This window comes from Schistocerca piceifrons, chromosome 3 (assembly GCF_021461385.2).
Source record: "Schistocerca piceifrons isolate TAMUIC-IGC-003096 chromosome 3, iqSchPice1.1, whole genome shotgun sequence".
Classification (NCBI taxonomy): Eukaryota; Metazoa; Arthropoda; class Insecta; order Orthoptera; family Acrididae; genus Schistocerca; species Schistocerca piceifrons.
In genome coordinates this window covers 308,592,888-308,619,556 of record NC_060140.1, presented here as the reverse complement: position 1 = coordinate 308,619,556, position 26,669 = coordinate 308,592,888, and the positions used below count along the sequence as shown (strand labels likewise).

The window sequence follows — 26,669 nt, the reverse complement described above, 5'->3', positions numbered from 1 at the left end:
TTTAACGACAAAGGCACGGATCCCTAATAGTAGTCCATTTTAACAATTATCAAACATATCTAAACCTTAAAAATGATTTACATTAAGTTGTTAATTAATTTAAGTTGTTTACTATTCCAATCGTTTCTCTTGAATTTAACTGACTTACTACACTTTAATTCACAGCCCGAAATTGATTGCGAATAATTTCTGTTAGATGTAAGTTTATTATCACAGTAGAAACGTTGCACGTGTTGCCTATTTCATTTGTCCTTTAAAAAGTGAAGGGCAGCCATGAAGATGGATGTGTTGCTATGGCCGCAGCCGGTGCTGACGTATCGAGTGAGACACTCATCTGTGCAGAACGAGTCACAGGCGAGGTCCTGGCACAGGTGTGAGGTTTGAGGTGGGGGTTGGGCTCGTCTATTCCGGAGGCAGACGTCATGGCCGTGTTTTGAGTCAGGCCTCACCCCAGATCTGCCCCCGATGACTCAGAGGCCGCCGTCTCCGCCGCCGTCAGGAATAGCCGCCTCACGGCACAAACGGGGGTCCCATAGCGACGTCTCACGCGAGAAGCGTATCTGATGCCACGGGGCGCTGAAAGTGGAGTGTCAGTGTCGGAGGGAAGCAGTTGCGCGAAGCAAGGGCAGCCGGGTCTCTCTTCCCTTTATTTCTTTTTATTTCAACTTTGTCGTCGGGTGCCCTTCCTGTCGCCACAGTCGTCAGTTAACCTAGGGAAGGGAAGTCGTGTGGTGTCATCTCTGTGAACAAATAAAATCATATTCTGTGTGTTATCGTTATTTAACAGTTTATGATAATATTTTCTTGCGACAAATTCATTTTAACCAGAGATCTTTTGGAATTTTATTACCTCCGCAGCCGAATGTTTATGGCGATAAACTTTCGGCGTCTTCTTCGGAATACCAGGACGGGCGTTCGAAGTCGGTTATTTCGAGCAATAGACATGTTACAAAAGGTGCAGTTTATTAACATATGTATACAGGGTGGTCCATTGATAGTGACAGGGCCAAATATCTCACGAAATAAGCATCAAACGAAAAAACTACAAAGAACGAAACTCGTCTAGTTTGAAGGGGGAAACCAGATGGCGCTATGGTTGGCCCGCTAGATGGCGCTGCCATAGGTCAAACGGATATCAACTGCGTTTTTTAAAAATAGGTTCAAAAAATGGTTCAAATGGCTCTGAGCACTATGGGACTTAACTTCTGAGGTCATCAGTCCCCTAGTACTTAGAACTACTTAAACCTAACTAACCTAAGGACAGCACACACATCCATGCCCTAGACAGGATTCGAACCTGCGACCGTAGCGGTCGCGCAGTTCCAGACTGTAGCGCCTAGAACCGCTCGGCCACTCCGGCCGGCTTTAAAATAGGAACCCCCATTTTTATTACATATTCATGTAGTACGTAAAGAAATATGAATCTTTTAGCTGGACCACTTTTTTCGCTTTGTGATAGATTCTTTGTAGTTTTTTTCGTTTGACGCTTATTTCGGGAGATATTTGGACCGGTCACGATCAATGGACCACCCTGTATATGTATGGCACCCTGCGTAACACACATCGCACAGATTTTACTTTTCTCTACAGTGATGGCGCATCGGATCCAAGCGGTCTTCGGTATTTTCTCAGTACCTGTCACATATTCAAGCTGAATTATGATACCCTCACACTCTCTAAGAGAAGAGAGGGTTTCGTCCTGGTCAATGTCCTGCGCTACAGTTCTTTACGTACATATAATCTTGAAGTTATGGAATCACAGCCTCAACAGTATCATTGGACTTTTAGTCGACAAACTCGCACCTAGTTCATAGCTCTGGCCAAGTATGTACAAGCGGTATCACATACCAAACTTTTTTCCTAGGGTGTAGTTATGTCCAAAAAGACTTTCCCCGCACTAGGGCTCCCACTCCGCGAGATATTTATAACTTCTTTATGCGGACTCACCCCCGGAACGCTGTCGAAAGACATCACCCAGATGTTAGATGGCTGGCGGTGTGGCGCGCAGTCCATCAACAATACTTCACTAGGGAAACGAGTGCTACCTCGTACATCGTCGTTACCGTAAATACCCGACACAACACAAACTCCATTGCACTTTGACTCCCACTCAACCCCCGCTCCTCCCTCCGCCTGAGGCGTAATGTGAACGACACGGACGAATACCGTCTCCTATGCAGCGTGGCGGCGGTCGGATGGTTCCTTTTCCTTCTCCATTAGATACTGGCCCTCCATCTCTGTATGCAACGCACATGTCATCCCCAGCATGCTACTCTATACGGCCGAGACGTATTTTCCACCATCAAGATGCACGGGGTCACCTAGATAAAGGGTATGGCCGTCCCTTAACATTTCAGATAAATGGAAATGCCGTGTGGCTGGGGCCTCCCGTCGGGTAGACCATTCGCCTGGTGAAAGTCTTTCGAGTCGACGCCATTTCGGCGGCTTGCGTGTCGATGGGGACGAAATGACGATGATAAGGACAACACAACACCCAGTTCCTGAGCGGAGAGAATCACCGACCCAGCCGGGAATCGAACCCGGGCCGTTTGGTATGACATTCCGTCGCGCAGACCACTCAACTACCAAGGGAGAACATCTTTTGAGATGCAAGAACGTTGTCGATTTTTGAACGTTTTTGCTAACACGACACATCATAATGATACAAAACGTCAAATACCAGTTCACGTTTGCTAACTATTTAGGGGACATTTTTTCAACCCGCCCCGCAGTTGCTATATCCCTGGTGAGCGGGGTTGCCAGGTACAGCTCTATTCTCATGATCATCGAAGGCTCGGCGTTGCTTTCCGAAGGCATGTTCCCAACCGGCGTCTTCAAAATGAGCGGTCGCCGATTGAAGCTACACTACTGGCCATTAAAATTGCTACACCAAGAAGAAATGCAGATGATAAACGAGTATTCATTGGACAAATATATTATGCTAGAACTGACATGTGATTACATTTTCACGCAATTTGGGTGCATTGGTCCCCAGAAATCAGCATCCAGAACAACCACCTCCTGCCGTCATAACGGTCTTGATACGCCTGGGCATTGAGTCAAACAGAGCTTGGATGGCGTGTACAGGTACAGCTGCCCATGCAGCTTCAACACGATACCACAGTTCATCAAGAGTAGTGACTGGCGTATTGTGACGAGCCAGTTACTCGGCCACCATTGACCAGACGTTTTCAATTGCTGAGAGTACTGGTGAATGTGCTGGCCAGGGCAGCAGTCGAACATTTTCTGTATCCAGAAGGGCCCGTACAGGACCTGCAACATGACGTTTTGCCATTCGTGCCCCCAGTTTCGTCGTTGAGTACATCATCGCAGGCGCTGCTGTCTGTGACACAGCGTCAAGGGTAACCGCAGCCATGGTCTCCGAGTTGATAGTCCATGCTGCTGCAAACGTCGTCGAACTGTTCGTGGAGATGGTTTTTGTCTTGCAAACGTCCCCATCTATTGACTCAGGGATCGAGACGTGGCTGCACGATCCGTTACAGCCATGCGGATAAGATGCCTGTCATCTCGACTGCTAGTGATACGAGGCCGTTGGGATCCAGCAAGGCGTTCCGTATTACCCTCCTGAACCCACCGATTCCATATTCTGCTAACAGTCATTGGATCTCGACCAACGGGAGCAGCAATGTCGCGATACGATAAACCGCAATAGCGATAGGCTACAATCCGACCTTTATCAAAGTCGGAAACGTGATGGTACGCATTTCTCCTCCTTACACGAGGCATCACAACAACGTTTCACCAGGCAACGCCGGTCAACTGCTGTTTGTGTATGAGAAATCGGTTGGAAACTTTCCTCATGTCAGCACGTTGTAGGTGTCGCCACCGGCGCCAACCTTGTATGAATGTTCTGAAAAGCTAATCATTTGCATATCACAGCATCTTCTTCCTGTCGGTTAAATTTCGCGTCTGTAGCACGTAATTTTCGTGGTGTAGCAATTTTAATGGCCAGTAGTGTATTTTTTTCCCTTTTTCAAAAAATGTTCAAATGAGTGTGAAATCGTATGGGACTTAACTGCTAAAGTCATCAGTCCCTAAGCTTACACACTACTTAACCTAAATTAACTTAGGGACAAACACTCACACCCATGCCCGAGGGAGGACTCGAACCTCCGCTGGGACCAGCCGCACATTTTCCCTTTTCCCCGCGTTAAATAAAAGATTCTTTTTACAGTGTATAATAAGAAGAAAAAAAACTACACAAAAATATTTCCTTAATTATCTGCCTTCTGCAATTTCTAGTCAATAGGTAAAAATTTTAGAGAAAGTGCCGTTTCCTTTAAGAAATTTGATTACCGTATTATGTTCACGTACACCAGAGTTGCTTGTTATCAGCACTCTTAACTAAAAGAACAAATGGTTAGAATCGCAGCCTTCGGCGCGGCAGGACCCGGCTTCGATTCCGTGTACCTCCTCAGATTTCTTTCTGACGTAAGTAAGTCTGGCACAGTGTCCAGTCAGTCTTTGTGAGGGCAAATGAGGAGCTGCTTGAATAAAGCAACAGCGGAATCATCCAGATTTATCTATTGGCACTATCGGCTGGAGGGATTGGTGACACGCCGACCACACGTCCCACGATCATAGAATACTCGCACTGCCTTGCACGCAGCAGTCGGCTAGTTGGAACAGGCTTAAGGTCTAATCAGTGAGCAGTAATTACTTACTTACTTACTTACTTAGCATATTTGGGATTATGTGGGTGCCTTTGCTTCTCAGCTTTAAGTGCTTGAAGTCCTTCAGCAATAGCTACCCAACACAAAACGCTGAAAACAACTGAAGGAATCCTTATTTCCGATCTAGAAATCTTAAACCATGGCTTTTGTAAATAGAGGCTACAACATAACTCAAGTAAAAAAGAAGGTGCATGTTTTCATCTGTCCAATATACTGGCACACAGAACCCTTGACGTCTACGTCGAGGAAGACAAAATGCGCCATAACATGCATCGAAAATAGCTTAGTATCAGCTTAGACAGAAGCACATCTGCTACGCTCAAAAGCAGAAATAAAATTGCTCATAAGCTCTGTGGCAATAGATGGGGATCGTCAGCAGGCAATCTTCGAGTATCGGCAGTCGGACTGGTATTTTCAACACTAGAGTAGTGTGTGCCTGGTATTTTGAACACTAAAGTACTGTGTGCCTGCCTGGCTTAATAGTCCATATGTGAAGAAGTTAGCTGTGCTACTCAACGAACCCATGCAATTTTAATAGATCAGTACAATCTAATCCCACATACTGGTTACCTATCTTGAGTCACATTCCATCTCCTAATAGACGGAAGTGTCACTACTACGTGAATGTGAGAAGATTATTGAGAACAACAGCCTTCCAATATTGACGGATGTAATCTCTGTGGAGAGAAAAAGACTGAGATCAAGACATCCCACACGTTTCACAACCAGGATTTTTGCTGAAGAATGCAGCGCCATCAATGAACAGAAACGCTTCTGGCAACAAAACTGCGCTCCACAATGCCTGAACCTACATTGCATCTAGGAGAACCCCCCCCCCCCCCCCCCAGATTTGGTCAGCCTCGGGCAATTTCAACTACTCTGAATCGAATCTGAAAAGGCCATGAAACTGATAAGTGAAGTCATAAACTGCGTAAATGACCTTGACATTCGCCTACAGCTACAGTCATTTGTATTATATTATGCTGGGGGCCTATGCTGAAGTGTTTACACGTAGTCGTTTAATAATCTTTGTTTATGTGTAACTACCCTTGTGATTCAAAAACTCTTATTGTATGCCATACTATAAGTAATAAATAATAAGACACGTATTTCTGTTTATAATTTGCCTTAATGAGGGTGGAGAGCCGCTAGTGTACCTGACCAACCATGCTCGTTAATCTGCCATGCGGTTCGATCCGGGTGTGGCTTACCTCTGTGTCGCAAGCTAGGGCGCCGTGTGTTGAGCTGTACGAGCTGGTCAAAGGCAAGGCAGACGGATAAAATAAAAATAAAAAAAATAAAGAAAAACATATTCTCCGTGATACACAACGCCTCTCTTGCGCCGTCTGCTAATGGAATTTGTTGCGCACTTCCGCAACATTCTCGTACCAAGTGAAAGAGCCCGTGACGAAACGCACTGCTCTGCGTTGGATCTTCTCCATTTTTTCTATTATAGTACTTGGCAAAGGTCGCAGACAGTCAACAATAGTCAAGAATCGGTCAGACGAATCTTTCGTAAGAACTCTTCTCTGTGGATGAATTACAAAAAAAATGGCTCTGAGCACTATGGGACTTAACTTCTCTGGTCATCAGTCCCCTAGAACTTAGAACTACTTAAACCTAAGGACATCACACACATCCATGCCCGAGGCAGGATTCGAACCTGCGACCGTAGCAGTCGCGCGGTTCCGGACTGAGCGCCTTAACCGCGAGACCACCGCGGCCGGCGGATGAATTACATTTCCTTAACATTTTTCCCACTGCATCTCAGTCTGGCACCTGCTTTTTCCACTGTTCGTGTTATGTAGTCATTCCACTGTTGGTCGCTCCGGTATTTTACAGTAGTTACTGTTTACAGCGATAATAGTGTAATCGAAGTCACGTGACAACTGGAATGGATGACGGAAGATCGTGATTTAACGCACGCATTAGAGACAGAACACAAGCCCTGTTTAGATGAGGATTGGAAAGGAAATCGCCGCGTCATCTTTGAAAAAAAAATCATAACACTCCTCTTAATCGATTTAAGAAACTCAAGGAAATCAGGAATGACTCAAACCAAAATTTGGATGACCGAGTCAACTAGGTCATAGAGATAGTTTTGTTTATATGGTTTCTTTAAAAGTCGCGCGCGCACGCGCGCTCCCCTGTGTGTGTGTGTGTGTGTGTGTGTGTGTGTGTGTTTCAATAAACGGGTAAACTAGAAGACGGTGAAATCTACATCTCTATTCTTCAAGCCACATTCCTATTCCGTTACCGGACGCTACGCGGGAAGGAAATTGATAGCCCTCTATATGAGCTCGGATTTCGTGGTTACCACGCGAGATGCATATTTCTTCACTCAGTTTGAAACGTGGAATCCCGGAATTTTGTGGGTAAAGCTCCCCATTATGCGTAACGCATTTGCCGTAACGTCTCACTCCTAAATTTCTACCGCTGACTGAAACTTGTAAAGAATCGCCCCTCTCTCCTTTCAATGTTTTCTACCTTTCCGCTAACGCAATGCCTCACAAACAAACGAACCACTCGACAATTTGGAAGCAAACAATGCCTAACCCAACATTTTAGTGAATATCAGTGCTGAAAATTGGAGCTGTACGATTGAATGTGTTTTAATAGCATCTTCACAAAAAGCAATTTCGCATTCGTTGTCAATCAAATATGATGAAGTCTGAAGATGCTTGATGAAATTTATAGCTTGCCTATGGAAATAAAAGTCGCTTAATGTTTGTTGTAGTAATAAAAATTAGTAAACAGCCAAACAACAATGGAAAGTCAATAAACGATCATGAAAATATGCTTGTCTTTTTATCATATACTACGTTTCAAACGTAATATGCACCAAATAATACTAGTAGTGTTGAAAAATATAAATTAAAAAAAGACGATCGGGATTCTATCCAGCGATCACGGTGCTTGAACGCTAACGACGTGACCACCGCCAGCTCATGCTGAGGGTCGCAACGCTCCGATACATCACTCACACTTGAAACTTCTCTCGCTATTTCTCACCATTGCCTAAGTAGGAAGCCTTACCACTTGCACGTTATGTTGTCCTAATGAACTGTTAAAAGTGTACAAAATTTGAAGTAAATCCGTGATCCGAACGTCGTGAGACAGTATCTATCTCACAATACATGATATTAACTTAATTGTATTCGACTAATGTTTGTTGAATGTATTTGTAGCACCATCGTAGTTTTCTCATATGTCAAAGCAGTACTTCCAGAGGCATATATCAGTTGCTCAAAATGCACCGAAAAGCGCTACAATGAGAAGGAGGTTAAAGATGAAACATGACGCTCACGCCTAAATCACTTTTTCGGCAGACGTTATGACTGTAATCTAAACAAACGACTTCGTGACTTGAGTGATGATGTCGTCACGGAGCCCGTGAAAATTACACTTGCAAAAACTTTCGACACAGAGTTTCTTGCAAGAACTGCTTATTACAGTGTTCCTACGCTTGGAGAAACATATACACAGCAAGTGAGAAAATCATGACTTCCCAAATAAGAAGCGTCTTTTGGCTGTTTCAAAAACTTGTCGGGGCAGAGTTTACCTCCATAGAGCGATTCTTTTGGGAAACTGACGGTTACTGTCGGAGAAGCTGAGGAACTGCGGTCGTGTCTGCATCTCAGCGTTCGTGGTTTACCAACATCCACATGCTGAAGCAAGAACCACCGCGCTACGGATACCGTTTCAACTATTACTTCGCCATTCCTTACATTCCGCTGGTTTCCGTGAGACTTCGCAACGTATGCGGGAGTAGTCATAAAGTTTTAATTATCACCTCGAAGAAAAACAACTTGCGACCATCAAACCCGGTTATGGTTTTGGAACTATTCTACATATTCACCCTTCAATGTGGAACACTTTTCTCAACAATGGACGACCTGTCAGAGACCCCAGTTGCCGGCCGAAGTGGCCGAGCGTTTCTAGGCGCTTCAGTCTGGAACCGCGCGACCGCTACGGTCGCAGGTTCGAATCCTGCCTCGGGCATGGATGTGTGTGATGTGCTTAGGTTAGTTAGGTTTAAGTACTTCTAAGCTCTAGGGGACTGATGACCTAAGATGTTAAGTCCCATAGTGTTCAGAGCCATTTGAACCAGACCCCAGTTGTAAATGTTATCATTTTGGTTGTTCAGGAAACGAAAACAATCCACCAAGAATATCACCCGTTGTCATCCTAGAAATGCCGGCGAGGCAATGCTTTCTTCATCGAGGGAAAGAAGAAAAAGTGGTTGTACGAGTGGTATTCACTAGGTAAGTTTGGATCGGTTGTGAAATGGAAACCACTGTGAAAATCAAAAATGTTTTATTTGTAATAGTTAGCTACACCTTACAGCTGCCGGCCGCGGTGGCCGAGCGGTTATATGCCCTTCAGTCCGGGACCGCGCTGCTGCTACGGACGCAGGTTCGAATCCTGCCTCGGGTATGGATGTGTGTGATGTCCTTAGGTTAGTTAGGTTTAAGTACTTCTAAGCTCTAGGGGACTGATGACCTCCGATGTTAAGCCCCATAGTGCTCAGAGCCATTTTTGAACATATTACAGCTACATTGTCGCCGATCCGACTTAGACATTTGTCGTAGCGTTGTACCAACTTTCCAATACCCTCGTCATAGAAGGCAGCCGCCGGTGCTTTCCGCCAATTCTCTAAGCTCGTTTATAGCTCGTGTCTGTATCAAGATGTCGTCTTCATAGCCAGCGGTTCATGTGAGCAGAGATGAACCTCAGGACGAGCCCATTACGGGCCGTTTTGTGGGTGACCAAACTCTTCCCATCGAAAACGCTGCATGAGCATCGTCATTGCCACTGCATAGTGCAGACGAGTGTTGTCATGAAGAACGAAACGTGTGACAGTTAAGTGGGCTGCACGACATCAGGCAAAATCTGTCACCAGGCTCTCATAATTAGCAGGAAACACTATTTCCTACGCATCTTTATGTGCTCACTGTGTGCTCTGAATTGAAAAGAGCGATGTGCCGTGATCGACAGACATACTGGAGACACTATCCAACACATCTGTGCAAAACTTCATCGGACTTTCACCGTGGATTCCAGTTCGCTGCCGATCGGAACTTACTTTCCGAACAGCCCTCGTATTTAAGGAGAACAGTATGGGGAGTTTCGATGGAGAGAAAAGATTTGATAGCTCTAAGCAGCAGCATGCCCCCTTATGAGAAAATCTGTTAGCACCACACCGTGGTTGTTCCCAAAAACACTCAGTGTCAGCTAGTCGATGATGGTTTTCGCCTTTTTTCGGTGGTGGTGAGTTTCCACATTTCCACTGCTGTCTCAGCTCCTTTGTCTCGGGTGACACACCCAGCGCTCATCCACGGTGAATGGGCCTACGTCCAAGGGTTTTCCTTGGCCATTACCTCCGCGGTTTTCTCCTTGCTACCTTAATAAGCAGCAGTATCTCAGGGCAATGGGTGCTCCACCAGTTACATCAGAAGTATCACAGACTCAAACAATCGGCGAAGTGACACATCTAAGAAAGAAATGTTGGGTACGGCCTCTCTGCTATACATTCCCAGAGTGACTGACAGAATCTGACGCATACTGTGCAGACGCGGCGTAAAGATCATTTATTGACCGACAAAGAATATCGAAGAGTGTCTCAGATCGGCAAAGGTGAAAAGGGACCCACCATTAATGTCGGGAATGTACATGTGGAAAAGTCTATGTTGGAATGACTGGACGATCACTCATCACCAGGTTCACCGAACATAAGCGGTATTGTAAGTTGGGGCAGGTGGAGAAATCGCCCGTGGCGGAGCAAGCGCCGACTGAGACCGACCACATAGTTAAATTCGCCGACATGGAAGTTCTTGCAGTCGTGTAGAGAAGAGCTATCACACCTACTTGTTCATGGAAGCTATAGAAATAAACAAACATGACAATAGCTTCAAGAAGACAAAGTGAACGTGTCCTGGATTCCCGTGCTGCAGCGAAAGACCGTTGCAGGTTGCAATGGGAGAACCAAGCCCTTGGACATTGGCGCGCCAATCTGTGGCCGCGTGCCCGACTCCAGGCCACCACCAGCAATGGAGGGTAAAGCTTCGACAATGCCAGCCACTAGTGCTGACGAAACATCAGAAAAATCATAAAACAGAAGTCGGTTGAAGAACCCGAAACAGAAGGCAACAGACAATTTGTCATGGACTAAATGTTTGGAGTGTTCATAGCTGCCGTAACACTTACGAAAGAAGGGGAATGAATCAAACAATTTACATTTCAAATATACTTGAACTAACTAGAAAAATTTTCCATAATGAAGTCAGTGGCATCTCCTAACCACAAATTTGCAATTATCTCGCAGACAGCTCGTTGCGGACCAATGTTTAATGGAGAGTTCTTGTGCTACTAGTATTGTGTAATTTCAACCGTGTCAGTCTAGCTAGTAGTTATGATACACCTTCTAATCAGATGATGCAAAGGATTCACCAATTTTGAATTACTTGAGGTACCGCCCGAGCTTGTTTAAATAAGTTGAGGCTCATTCCTCGCTGCTAGGATGGCAAACAAGTCCAGTCATTGCTTTTTGTTGTAATGGTCTTCAGTCCGGAGACTGGTTTGATGCAACTCTCCATGCTGGCCTACCCTGCGAAAGCCTCTTCATCTCCGAATAACTACTGAAACCTACATCCTTCTGAATCTGCTTGTTGTATTCATCTCTTGGGCTCCCTCTACAATTTTTACCCTCTCAATTCCTTCCAGTTCTAAACTGGTGATACCTTGATGTCTCAAAACGTGTCCTACCAGCTGCCCCTTCTCTTAGTCGCGTTGTGCCACAAATTTCTCTTCTCCTAAATCCTGTTATATACCACCTCATTAGTTACATGATCATCCCATCTAATCTTCAGCATTTTTCTGGAGCATCACATTCCATATGCTTCTATTCTTTTCTTATAGGAATTGTTTACCGGCCAATCTTCACTTGCATTCACGGCTATGCTCCAGACAAACAACTATAGAATAGACTTCCTAACATTTAACTCTATATTCGACGCTAACATATTACTCTCGTACAGAAACGATTTTTTTAGCATTGCCAAACTACCCTTTTAGATCCTCTCTGCTTCGGCCATTATCAGTTATTTTGCTATCCAAAGAGCAAAACTCTTCTGCTGCTTTCACTCTCCAGTTTCTTAATCTAATTCTCTTAGCATTGTCTGGTTTAATTTGACTAGATTCAATAACGCTTGTTTAATACTACTTTCGAGTCACTGACCGTTCTCTTCAAGTGCCTTTCCAATTCCTTTGCTGTCTCGGATGGATTTACAATGTCATCGGGAAATCTCAAAGGTTTTATTTCTTCTCTCTCAACTTTAATTTCTCCTCCAATTTTTTCTTTGTTTTCCTGCACTGTTTGCACAATGTGCAGATTGAATAATATCGGCGACAGGCTGCAACCCTGTTTCACTCCCTTCTCAGTCACTGCTTCCCTTACGTGCCCCTCGACACTGCCATTTGGTTCCTAGACAAGTTGTAAGTAGCATTTCGTTCCCTCTATGTTATCCCTGCTACCTTCAGAATTACAAAGAATTTGTTCCAGTCAACTTATTCAAAGTTCTCTCTTAGTCTATAAATACTGTAAACGTAGGTTTGTTTGTCCTTAACTGTATTTATTTTATTTACACGCCCAGTTCCGTAGGACCAAATTGAGGAGCAAATCTCCACAGTCATGGAACGTGTCAGTACATGAAATTGCAACATAGAAGCAATAACAGATAAAATAAAATTTTTATGAACCCGAAAAAGTCAAGCCATAAGTTTAAGTAAACGCAATCAACAGTATCACATAGGAATAAGCTTAATTTTTCAAGGAACTCCTGAACAGAATAGAAGGAGTGACCCAAGAGGAAACTCTTCAGTTTCGATTTGAAAGTGCGTGGATAACTGCTAAGATTTTTGAATTCTTGTGGTAGCTTATTGAAAATGGATGCAGCAGTATACTGCACACCTTTCTGCACAAGAGTTAAGGAAGTGCAATCCAAATGCAGATTGAATTTCTGCCTAGTATCAACTGAGTGAAAGCTGCTAACTCTTGGGAATAAACTGATATTGTTAACAAGAAATGACAGTAAAGAATATATATATTGAGAGGCCAATGTCAGAATACCGAGACTAGTGAACAGAGGTTGACAAGAGATTCGCGAATTTACACCAGTATTGCCCTAACTGCTTATGTCTGAACTAAAGATATCCTTTGAGAATGGGAAGAGTTATCCAAAAATATAATACCATACGACATAAGCAAATGAAAATAAGCAAAGTAGACTATTTTTCATGTTGAACAATCACTTACTTTAAATACCAATCTAATAGTAAAAACAGCAGCATTAAGTCTTTGAACAAGATCCTGAACATGGTCTATTCACAACAGTTTACTATCTATCCGAACACCTACAAATTTGAACTGTTCAGTTTCCCTAATCACATGCTCAGTCTGTGAAATTAAATCGCCAGGTTTTATTGAATTGTGTGTTAGAAACTGTATAAACTGAGTCTTACAGTGACTTAGCGTTAGTTTATTTTCTACAAGCCATGAAATTATGTCATGAACTTCACTATTTGATATAGACCCAATGTTGCTCACAACATCCCTTACTACCATCATCAGGAAACAGAAAGATTTTATAATTACCTGTAATACTAGAGGACATATCATTTATATAAATAAGGAACAGGAGTGGCCCCAACACTGATCCTTGGGGCACCCCCCAATTGACCGTACCCCACTCAGACCCCTGTGAATAATGACCTTTTGCTGCCCGTTTTTAAAGTAAGAGATGAACCAATTGTGAGCTGCTCCCTGCATTCCATAATGGTCGAACTTCTGGAGCAATATTTTGTGATAAGCACAATAAAACGCCTTAGTTAAATCAAAAAACATGGCTAACATTCGAGATCTTTTGTTTAATCCATCTAGTACCTCACAGAGAAAAGAGGATGTAGCATTTACAGTTGTTAAACGACTTCTTAAGCCGAACTGTACATCTGATAGCAAATTATGTGATATAAAATAATCAATTATCGTCACATGCACAGCCTTTTCAATAACTTTAGCAAACAAGATTAACCTATCTTCTAATATACGTCCCAGGGTCAGTATTGTCTCACATATTCTTACATTCCTCCAGAGTCCAAACTGATTTTCCATGTGGTCGAATTTTACTAGTTTTCCATTCTTCTGTAAATAATTCGTTTTAGTGTTTTGCAACCATGACCTATTAAGTTAATAGTTCGGTAATATTCCACAGGTGTCAACACCTTCGCTTTCTGCGGAACCGGAATTATTACATTGTTCTTGAAGACTGGTGGTATTTCGCCTGTCCTATACGTCTTGCACGTAACAAACTACTGACGTAACGACCTTTTTTTTATCTTCACTATTAAATTCCTCCAGATTTTTCAAAAATGTAGCTTCAGCACAAGGTAATAAACGGCTTGTTGTTGGCGGAAGGCGATTAAGCCCAATGTCAAGATTTATTTGCAAGAGCTTGCATATGTATATGGACAGGTGCTGAACGAGTTATGGGATCAGAGCTGCCAAAACAGAGTTGCTGATGTACGAGTAGAGGCACTTCCGCGCCAACCGGCGCAGGATTAACGGTGAGTTAGAAGAGCGATTTGCAAGTCCAGCCCGTTAGACGTCGCAGGTCCGTAAATATCACAAAAGATCTCCAGGTGTGACCCACTGCGAACTATAGAATGTCGGAGAACGTCGCTTTCCAAACACGCCGTGAACACTGCCACGGTTGTGGGAGCATGGCAGCTACGAGTTTAATCGCTATACGTTCTATTGTCTGCGCCACTACTCCATACTAAACAATGAAATTACAAGGCCAAGGTGAATATAGTTTTCGCTCTGTACTTTCAGAAGAAATTGCACCTACTTTTCCAACGCAGTCCCTGTCTTGGTTGATACACTTTACTTGACGTTCTTTCGAATTAGTCTGATTCTACGAAGAACGCAAAATAGCGGTCTACGGTTTACGTAAGCTTTTCATTGGACTTCACACGTTCTCTAGTTAATAATATTCTTGGGCGTCGGAATATGTGGAAGCCAAAGGGCTCCAAATCCAGAAGCAGGATGTAAGTTAGAACAAAAATTCTCCAGTTCTCGAGCTTCCGTGCTCATATGTAGGTTGGTACATTTTTCAGAAGAATAAATAATTTTTTTCTCGTGCCACTGAGATTTCATCCCAATTACTTTTTTCATTCAGTTTGTCCAAGAACACTTCGCTAGTATCCACCGGTTAGTGTTTTGCCCTCTCAGGGAATCACTAAGATAACGGCTTTGCATCCTAGAAAACACAGTCTAATGCCTTTCCATCGTATGAAAATTACTTCGCTTTTCATGGTGCAGCGTCACCAACTCCATCACTGCTTTGGTGTTTAGTTTCTTGCCTGAAGTGGCGCACCTAGATATCATTCACAGTAACAAATGGACGCACGAAGTTAGCTGAATGATTTTTGAAAAAGTCCAAACATTGTAGAGAATATATTTTTAGATTTGATTTTGTTTAGAATACAGTAAAAGCTACGTTGATGTCGCACAACACCTTCTCACAGTTAATTCTCCACGCAAAAATATACCACACTCTTTCTCCTGACATGCCTATGAAGTCAGTGAGCTATTTCACACACTTCTAACTGCCGATCGTCAATTATTTTATTGTATTATTTCAAAATGTTTCCACCAGTTATTGTTGTGATCTTCAGAGCGTAGGCTGATGAAATCTCCAAATATCAGCAGAAAACATGAAAATGCACAACGTGCTAAGCCAATTTTTAGTTGTATAAATGCAATTTTTAATTGTATAAATGTATTTAACCTTTGACGACATTGACGTAGGATAGTATTTAGAATTTTTTCGTTGGCATAGTAAAAGTGTCACCATACAAGTTACTGCAATTATTTTATGTTGCCTGATGATGATATTAATTTCTGTGAAAAATGATAGATAATAAATGTTTATTTCATCAGAAACTGTTGGCGGTGTATAAATATGGCAGTCTTTAGATTTGCTTAACATCAGTGCGGAGCAGAAACGTGGGACATTGAAAATACGGAGAGGAAGCAGTTGGAAGCACTTGAAGCTGCCGACGTTTGTAAAAAAAAAATTGAGAAGATAGATAACTTACGGAATGCAGAAGTTCAGGAAGAAGGGACGCGTTTATGGGAGGTTTCGTAAGACATAAAGGATTAATTAAGTTGATACTGAATGGTTCAGTAGAGAGAAGAAATTGTAGAAACAGACGAACAAAGTAAGATAATTAATATAAAAGCGAGAAATACAGCGAAAGTTTTCTATTACAAGATTAGTCGCGAATATTTTGAGCACAACGTAAAGACTTTTAGGGATGATTTAAGAAGTGATATGAGATTGGACAACCACGTAATATCAATGTTAGGCAAAGCGAACGGAAGAGAGACTTGTTGGAAGGGTTCTGGAAAAGTAGAGCATCTGTAAAGGAACTCGCATACAATACGTCAGTGAGATTAAAGCCCGAGTATCATTCCAGTGTTTGGAGTCCTTACCAACTAGGCTTGATATCAGATATCGAATGAATTCAGAGATACGCTGTTGGTGCGAAGTACCTTCTCTCCGCCATGCACTGCACAGTTTTTTGGTGACTATCTGTGTAGATGTAAAAACAGGTTAGAGGAGATATAGCTTGAAATAATTAACTGGAGATGAAACCAGACAGGAGAAGATGGAGGATAGCATCAAACCACTCATCCTACTGATTACTTTAATAAAGTAAGTATTTTCTGTTCATAAAATGTGTCACTTTGATGTACAGCCATATCCTCACTGCGCAGGGTGCCATATGGTTGCGTGGCAGATGACGCGTAGTGCAGCTATACTACGTATTTTTCTCACCCTTTTCCTGTATTTATATTCCATATATGGACAAACGGATAAACAAATCAGTCGTTCAAGAACTCAGGGTGGAGAAGAAGTTGTCCAATGTGTTTCTGGCGAATCCTGCATTCTTTGGTCAAATGTAAAGGGGCAGTCAGATGTAAACCTAACACCCGCCACAAAGGGACCGTGGGATTGGTACCTTCAAAAGTAATCACCACAGGCTCTAAGAAATTCATGCCACTGTTTCGTAGAAGGCGGTCAGCCGCTGACGGATCCACAACTGCACCCTTCTTGCACTTCCTGGTCCGACTCAAACTGACGTCCACGCATGTCTTTCTTCAAGTCGCCAAAGAAGAGTAAGTCACACGCTGAAAGATCCGGACTGTACAGAGGATGTTTCAGTGTTTTCCAAATAAACCTCTGAAGCGTAGACTTCATTCGACTTGGGCAGTGTGGGGACGGGCATTATCTGGTTCAAATGGCTCTGAGCACTATGGGACTTAACATCTGAGGTAATCAGTCCCCTAGACGTAGAACTACTTAAACCTAACTAACCTAAGGACATCACACACATCCATGCCCAAGGCAGGATTCGAACCTGCGACCGTAGCAGTCGCGCGGTTCCGGACTAAAGCGCCTAGAACCCATCGGCCACAACAGCCAGCCGGGCATTATCTGGCGCGAGGATGATTCCGACCGGCAGAATTCCTGGTCGTTTTGGCTTGATGGCGCGTCGCAGTTTCTGCAAAGTGTTTTCATAGCACTATGCATTGATTGTGGTTCCACGCTCGAGCATAGAGCAACTGCAGTCGAAAAGGAAGGTCATAATGATCTTACTGGAACTCGTATGAACAACTTTCGATTTCTTTGGCGGGAGAGATGTGTGATGTTTCCACTGTTTACTTTGCCGTTTGTTCTCGAGCTGTCCCGTTTAGAGTTCCGGTGCGGCGAACAAGCCAGGAAGTTTAAAAAACGGTAATCATTCCACTGCAAATTTTCGGATTCATTCATGTTTATGGTAGATTGCAATGAATCTGATTTTGGAAGCTGCCTTCCCCACAAATAGATTCATGGTTTCGTGCTATATTAATTCGGTCCGGATTGTATCTAGTAGATGTGATCGCTTCCAGGGGCTGTTTCGCAATAATACAACCCAACAGATTCGGATGTTTTAGTCTATTTACGTTGACTGCAATTACATTTGCTTTTGTTCGGACTCAGCTGTCAAAATTTCATAGGGCTATATACTGGAAAACTATTACTTCCACACTTCCCTTCATGATAGCTCCTACTAATTTCGTTGTTTCTGATGGTGAAAGACACTTTATTAGGCAACATTTCTGAACCATTTACGAAAGATTAAGTACTATAAACGGAATCAACTTAGAGAGGTATCTAAAAGCTCTATGACTAGACTACTAATTACACAAAGAAATATCGGAGACTCTTGGATAAATATGGCAACAGCAAGGTATATAGGCAAGAGCAAGGTATATCATGGTCCAAAAATACCACGCAATTAATGGCCAATTTTTACTTGTTTTTGTTACAGTATGATTCCGTTTGCTAACAGAAGCCCAAAGCCCTGAGAGGAGTTTATACCTATTACGGGGCTGTCGGCTATCTGCATGTCCTGATACAGACATAGGGTGGGTTGCATAAAACGGATCGGTAGGGGCAGTTGAACCACCCTGTATATTCACAAAACGCAAAACATCGTTCCCTATCTTTAGGGCTATGCAATGTGTCTGGCTGGGAAACCCAGCACGAGATCGTGCCATGAGGCATTGCATCATGGACTTTGCATGACGAATCTTTTTTTTTTTTTTTTTTTTTTTTTTTTTTTTTTTTTTTTTTTTTTTTTTTTAATGAGTCGTCTGTGTAGCAGGGCAAAGCTTATTAGAGTTTAGTGGCTCGTCAGTTTCATGGTGCTCAGAGACCGTACACTTATTCTGTTTGTACAACGTTGGGAGAAGGAGTCGATCATGATCTTGAGGGGACCGTTCCGATATGTGTCTGAAATAATATAAAAATAAAGCAGAAAATTAAAATCTCGATCTCCATCGAGCATGTGGTCTGAAACATCTCTGGGATGTGAGATCAGTGTTTACACTAGTGCGTCACCTCCTTATGTACGAAAACACTGTAAGTAAACAGTTGATTGGTAGCAAGTGACAAACACATTCCAGACAATCTCTACAGTTGACAAGTAATATGGAAGTTTAAGATGGTATGAGTCGTATAATGTCGGACATTATGCTGATGTAACGTCACACACTGTAGAAAATTTACAGCAGAAGATCGTCTGATTCGTTCGGCAGTGAGAGTGCCGTCAGTATCCAACGCGGGAGAAGGGAATTTTACCGAATGTAACTATAAACCATGGTACAAGTCGATGAGCGAATATGATAATGTCGAATTTATATATAGACGTCAATTATCACGTAGAGATCGGGTTCGTACACTACCGTCGTGGTGTGAAAACTTGATACATTGGAAAATAAGCGCTGTTGACAATTACCACACTACTGCGTTCGCAGCCGGCCGAAGTGGCCGCGCGGTTCTGGCGCTGCAGTCTGGAACCGCGAGACCGCTACGGTCGCAGGTTCGAATCCTGCCTCGGGCATGGATGTGTGTGATGTCCTTAGGTTAGTTAGGTTTAACTAGTTCTAAGTTCTAGGGGACTAATGACCTCAGCAGTTGAGTCCCATAGTGCTCAGAGCCATTTGAACCATTTGAACTGCGTTCGCCACTCAACTACATTGGTAAGATGTCGGTAGCCGAAGGCTGCTAACAATCACAGTATTCGGCAATGATCAGGCGAGTCTTTTTCCAGGATACCTGAGCGGATGCTGCTAGCGGACATCCAGCGACTTGTAACTTCATTCCAATTCTGCGCTTGCACAGTGGATGTCACTGAGCGATGTGTGACAAACCATGCGGCAGAGGTGGCGTGAATCAAAAAGTGTTGCAGCAACCTGAGAACGAAGCTTTCACTTCTTGTCGTTCTCCAGAGAGGTGCTGCTTATTGCCAATTTCAGGCAGTCCAAAGGTCGCTGTTACGCAACACGTTCTATCCATCACTCCTACTACCTACATATGGAATTCGAGATTTTGGACTTCCCAACTTTTTTAGGGACACACATACAAGCGTGGAAACAGGTCTAAAACAAATCATTATTATTTTTTACGGGATATGTTAAAACAGTAACACTACTAACCTGCTTACATTATTTTTAACTCTATATGTTGATAGGTTTAATGTTCTGCTTAATTTTTTTCCTGTTGGGTGCCAATGTTTTCATTTCTTCTTTAGTACTAGAACCGCCAACCTCTATTATACGTTTTGCATATTAAAGTCTTTCTATATATATATATGTTAGTCCGGAAACCACTACACATAGTAAAGGCTACTTTGTACCAATAATATTTATTTTCTATCTCATTCCATTCTATATCGAACGAGGGAATGGTATTGTTTATGTCTCTCTCAACTCGCTGTAAGCACTTTCTTTATTGTCGCGATCCCCAAGCGGAATACACGATACAGGCAGCATATAATTCTTACAGTGTTCTTGGAATACAGGATCTCTAAATTAATCCTATACTGTTCGTGAGATCTGCGTCGCCTATCTTACAAGAATCCCTGTTTAAGTTCCCCAAGCATTTCTGCAAAATTTTCATATGGAATGTGTCGAGCTGTTACGATCCTAGCAACGCATTTCAGAAACCTTTCAATGTTTTGTCATGCCTACTTGATAAGGATTCCAAGCGTTGAAGGAATACTGCAGAACTGATCGTACTAACAACTTGTAAGCCATTTACTTTACAGAGACACTGCACAGATGCAACAAATCTTTCATTGGCTTTCTCTAATATGTGATCGGCGCATTTCATATCGCTTCCTATTACTACCCAAAAAAAAATTAAACAACATGTTCCGCAGTAAATCTAGTAATCAGACGCTATCGGGTTTTTTCTTTTTGTGATGCTTGGAAGTCGTCTGCCGTCGACACTTTTCCTGCTATTCATAAGCGTATCTACGAGCACTTGTATGTCTAAAAGAATCCTATTCCTGTAGCCGTCTGCCAATTTACCTTATCTTTGGTCGGAAATGTAAAGCACGTCTTAAGCAAGTCACTTAAACGCTGCGGGGAGACTGAGTTAACAATGGCCGCATGGCCACTTCACAAAGCAACACACACTGTTCTTACGCCTGCTGTTGTATAGACGTGCCGACCTGTTTAGTATAAACGCTTTGTCTTTTGATAAAAGAAATGGGCACATCGAGGCGACATCGGTCTCCGTTACGTTGAGATGGTCGTCTGTTAGTGCTGCCTTTCAATCATTACACGTTACGTGGCTTTTCACATTTATTTAGGTGAGATACTTTTGTGTTTTTAGCATTTTTATGCAGCGACAGCAACTGATATTGTTTGTATAAGAATATACAGCCTACAGTTGCAGGTTAACTTTATCGTTTACCTAGGTTTCAACGTTAGTAATAACGTCTTCTTCAGAACTTGCAACAAGTTTATATTATAATGTAGTTTTATTTGACTTGGGCACCACTAGTCCTTTGTTCGAATTCACTGCTTGGTTAGAACACTTGGGTATCAATATCCCACATGTGTTCGCGAGCGAATTACCTTTCGTGTACATTATATTTAAAGCAGGGAACGAGAGAGAGAGAGAGAGAGAGAGAGAGAGAGAGAGAGAGAGAGTACAGCGCCTCGACAGTGATGATATCGTCTTATTAACACGTGAACATTGTAAGGCTCTCTAACCAGCACGGGATTTTGACGATCTAACGCTCCAGCTGAACAGAATTTGGCACGATATTCATCAGGAAGACATTCAACAACTCTCCTGGTGGGTAATGGTCATCATGATTTGGACTGTCAGTTTCTGTGACGCATCGGTGTTAGCATGTGTCTTTCGCATTTCTCATATGCAGATAGCGAGTAGATACGTCAGATATGTTGTAGGGATAATGGTTTCACTTTGGTTTTAGCCCTGTTTAACTGTTCCGTTGTTCTATGAGAAAGTCCATATCACTATGTAATACACACATTACGACAAAAAAAAGGACGCACAACGAAGGAATTACCCGAGTGGGACGGAAATCATTAGATATGACGTACACGTACAGATAAACAAATGATTACAATTTCAGAAAAACTGGATGATTTAATCAAGAGAAAGAGTTTCACAAATTGAGCAAGTCGGTAACACGTTGGTCCACCTCTGGCCATTATGCAAGCAGTTATTCAGCTTGGCATTAATTGATAGAGTTGTTGGATGTCCTGCTAAGGAATATCGTGCCAGATTCTATCCAATTGGCGCGTTAGATCGTCAAAATCCCAACCTTGTTGGAGGGCCTTTCCCATAATACCTCAAACATTCTCAGTTGGGAAGAGATCCGGGGAGAGATCTTGCTGGACAAGGTAGGGTTTGGCAAGCACAAAGACAAGCGGTAGAAACTGTCACCGTGTGCGGGCGGGTAGAAACTCTCACTGTGTGTGGGGGCATTGTCATCCATGTACACCATGGATGGCTTGCCATGAAGTGCAACGAACGGGCCATTGAATATCGTCGACGTACCTCTGTGCTGTCAGGTGCCGCATATAACAACCAAGGGGGTCCGGCTATAAAAAAAAAAAAACGGCACTCCAGGCCATCACCCGGCTGTCGGGCCATGAGGTGGGTGAGAGGTAGGTATCTGACAGCTGTCCGGATCGTCTCCAGGCACATCTTCGCTGGTCATCGGAGCTCAGTTCGAAGCGGGATTCATCACTAAAGGTAATTGTACTCCAGTCAATGAGGCTCCAGGCGGAATCTGCCCGACGCCACTGCAAACGGGCTTGTTGGTGTGCAGATATCAATGGTGGTCGCCCCCAAGAGATGCCGTGAGCTCAGCACCCTCTCTGGGAGCCGCCTATTAATCGGCTCTGAAGCACCAGTTGCACATCGGGTCAGTGGTAATCTTGACGCTGTGTTCGGCCGTGGTCCACCAATTCCAGCCAACATCGTCGAATCGTCATATTCAAATGTAAAGCGATTCGCCAATTACTTCAACCTGCTTCTTTGTACCCATCTACAGTCCTCTCTCAAACGCTGACATTTGCGTATACTGCTCACGCGCCTGTCTGCGAGGCGTAGTTACTGCCCAAATCAGTACACGGAATGAAATTTGCAAAGACTTTAGGCCCTAGTGTTGACTTGTCCCCTGTTTAACATCCTTGCTAGCTGCGTAGTGAAAGTGTGCTGCAGCGTCACACACTTATCCACCGGCCGCCAAAGTTGACAATTTTGCATTGTCCGTCGATACCTCTATGAATGTAAGTTTTTTTCTTAGATTGTAAAATAAAGTTAAGTAGACAGCGTTTTTGTTCACTTACGGGTCAGATATCATGTAAAGGGGTATCCTTCAGAACACTAAAACTGGGGGTCATAGTAACATATGAGCTCATAGCTTAAAAACTAAAGTTGTGAAAGGTTTATTATATGCGTTACATTACATTTTTTGCCTGCCTATATTTCTTTAAAGTCAGTACCGCCATTATTTATATGCAGTGTTACATTTACACGTTCATGATTTCGACTTTACAATGCCGTTATCAAGTGTTTTAATGCTATACAGTGCTTAAGATGGCATACTGTCGTATTTAAAATACACTATTAGACACACTGTCTAAGGGTCAATATTTCTGGTAAAAGCCTACTGCTTTGTTTTGTCACTGAGTATACCATCTTGACTTGTTATTCCTCTCTGCTGCTCCTTCCTGCGCCAGGTTAACTATTCTTTTATGTCGTACCAATGATACACTTACCTGACCCTAATTCTGATAACCATTTTCCACATAACGCTTTTCTAACCCTTTCTCAGCACTTTCTCCCTATTGTATAGGTGACCACCCATTTGAGGAGATTACTGGGAGTAATTTATTGGCAACTGAAAAGTTTATTTCACATTCAGTATTATCGTCTGTACTCGGTACACCTTCCATGGTATGCATTTAAGGCTAGAAGTGGATGGCACCAGCTAGGGGTGCTGAGACGCTACACAACGCTGGCGGTGCCAGTGTCAACCAACAGGACGTGAGTAAGAGTTGTCACGTGTGGTGACGGGGTGCGAGCAGAGTGTCGGTCGAAGAGGCTACTGCGTCTCTCTCTCTCTCTCTCTCTCTCTCTATCTCTATCTTCCGAATCTCCAAACCGACAGCTTACACTTCTCCTTCACGATTCTTTCTCATTTTTTGGACTTCGGGTCACCTCCTACAGACCGCGATGGCTCCTCCAGGTGGCTGGTGGCATGTACGTCGTCCCGAGAGCAGAGTATATTTTTCCGTTGTAGACCTTTACTTTATTTGAAAACCCTCTGGGCGCCCTTATACTCCGTGTCCAGAAAATCTAAATGGTTCGAATGGCTCTGAGCGCTATGGGACTTAATATCTGAGGTCATCAGTCCCCTAGAACTTAGAACTGCTTAAACCTAACTAACCTAAGGACATCAAACACATCCATGCCCTATCCAGGATTCGAATCTGCGACCGTAGCGGTCGCGCGGTTCCAGACTGAAGCGCCTAGAACCGCTCAGCTACCCCGGCCGGCCCAGAAAATCTCTCAGCACTTGGCGTTCTCCCTTGGTACACTACCCAGTTAATTTTCAGCATTCTTCGATAGCACCAGATGCCAGTTGCTTCCAGTTCCTTCTAATTTCCGAAGTCCATGTTTCATTGCATACGATGCTGTACTCCAGACGTAAGGTTCCAGAACATCTTCCTGATTTCGATGTCAGTATCTGACACCAGTAGGTTTCTTCTACTGAAGAAAGTTTTCTTTATCTTCTTTGCTTCGACTATTTCATGTACTCTTGCTTTCTAGATTTCCTTTGCCTCTCCTAATGCTGTGTCATTTCCAGTTTTTATTTTAAACTAGTCGTTAATGTCCTTTGTACCACTCTTCATTAGGTTAGTCTTTCCTTTGTTTATCCTTAAGTCTCATTCTGTGCTAAGTATGTCGTCTATTTCCTTCGACGTATCTTGTAAGTGTTCTTTATGTATGGCAAAAGTTTTCCGTTACGAGAAGGCTGCGTGTTAGATAACAGTCGAACCGGATTTTACTTCAGAAAGTAAAAGGAGTAAGAATATGAGTAAAGTAAGAAAGATTCGCTCCAAAAGATATGGGAAACTTTTCTCAACTCTTTTATATGGAACAGCGTGGAACATACTACCGCTGCAGTTCCTTTCGTTGAAGGCGCATGTGTTTACATACTGTGGAAATGGCACTCTCGTTTGCATGAAATGTTAGGCAACTCTGCAATATGAACGACGCCAGTATGTGCAGACTTTCATAGCTTGTAGTCTTGGCACGAGATCAAAACAAATAGCAATCGGAGTTGGCCCGTCAGCTTGCATAATAAGGTAACACTTCCGTAAATTTGTCCAAGTACAGTGATGTGTATTTTCCACTAGATGTGGATAAGTCGTGTCTGCGTTAATTTAACGTATTTGGGTACTACTAAAAAGACGTGTAGAGCAGGATAACGGAAGAGCTGTGTTGTTTTTCAACTCAGTGTGCACATTTAACGTGACTTCTTGTCTATTCCTGTATATCATCAGGCTGTAATTGTAGTCGACGTTAAAGACAGCAGCTACGTGATGTGATCTATTTTTTGGCTTCTTTCATTTACTTCCAAGAGGACAGGGCGGTGGTTGTTCCAGGGAGATGGGAAATAAGGAATATCTGGGAGGGGATACTAAGGTGTCAATGCACTCTGGTTTAGAAATAAATTTAAATGAGATGGACTACCTATGGAGAAATGAGGACCCGGACCTGTATATTGTGCATTTCTTTAAAAACTGCGAGGAATTTTTACGGGGCGTATGTTGAATTTAAAAAAAATCTTTGAGAAGAACGTCGAACACTGAATTTATTGGAAATGTACGATAATGAGCCACTAAACATTATTTGCTGACGCAAGTTAGTCGGGAATGATGCCAAAAAGATAGACACCGCGTCATTATTGACTGACAAAACGAAATGTAAAGTGCGGATTTTAAAGAATGAAGAAAGATTAGGACTGAGCATCCCATCGTCTGTGAAGTCCTTAGAAAAAAAGTATAAACTCAGATTACGAGAAGGATGGGGGTGACAAGTCGACATTTATCTTAGGCGATTTACTGAAACCACGAAACACTTATACTGGACGGCCAGTAGATACTTGAACCTCTGTCCTCAGGAGAGCAAGTCTGCTGTCTTAACCACTGCAGCACTTCACACGGTATGTTTCAGGATCGTCTGGTGGTACTCACAACAACATTGCCGTTCCCTGAAGTCTGCAGCGTGGCACCGAACCATTGGTACGATTTGTTCTCGACGTCATAGCCCGAGTAGTTCCTCTGGTTGCCTGAAATAAAACAGAAACAGCGAATGAAATTCTGCCACTGGAATTCATTTGCAGCTGTAATATCGGTTAGTGACACACTCATTAAGTGGCGTAATAGTGTTTTGTAAAGCAGTTACGGATGATATTGCGCTTACAGAGATGAACTGAAGGACCGAAGCATTACGACGACCTGCTTAGCAGCGTCGTGGATCTACCTTTAGAACTCAATGCAGCAGCGATTATGGGTTACCTGAATTTGACTTGTCCTTGGTAGGTTTCCGGAACCATGTTGCTCCAGATATACACGCACAGGGCATGCAGTCCCCGCAAATTACGGGATGGTGTGTGCGCGGAGCTGGAACACGATGGCGTCCCAGGAGAATTACATCGGGCTGAGATCGGCCGAATTTGGTAGCCAAAGCATGAACAATTCACTGTCATGCACCTCAGTCCAATGTAGCACTATTCCGGCATTGTGACAGGGACAGGTGTCCTGCTGGAAGATGCCATCGTCGTCGGGAAAGCCCCCAAATATTAAGGCGTGTAGGTGGCTCGCATTAGTGTTCACGTAGTACACAGCAGTCGTGGTGACTTCGATTACTATCAGAGGTCACACTCAAACCGAAATGAACGTCTGCCATAGCATGCAACTGCCCCTGCTGGTCTGTATCCGCGGCGCGGTGCACATTTCCAGTATCC

At 43.2% G+C, this 26,669-nt stretch overlaps 1 protein-coding gene across 1 annotated transcript in view; it reads right to left on the bottom strand.

The window, feature by feature from the left end:
* Window positions 1-26,669, bottom strand: part of LOC124790034 (integrin alpha-PS2-like) — a 434,380-nt gene that overhangs the window by 149,034 nt on the left and 258,677 nt on the right. The window contains exon 3 of the mRNA XM_047257589.1: window positions 25,897-25,991. Within this exon, the coding sequence (XP_047113545.1) occupies window positions 25,897-25,991 (95 nt within the window). The remainder of the gene's footprint in view (window positions 1-25,896; window positions 25,992-26,669) is intronic.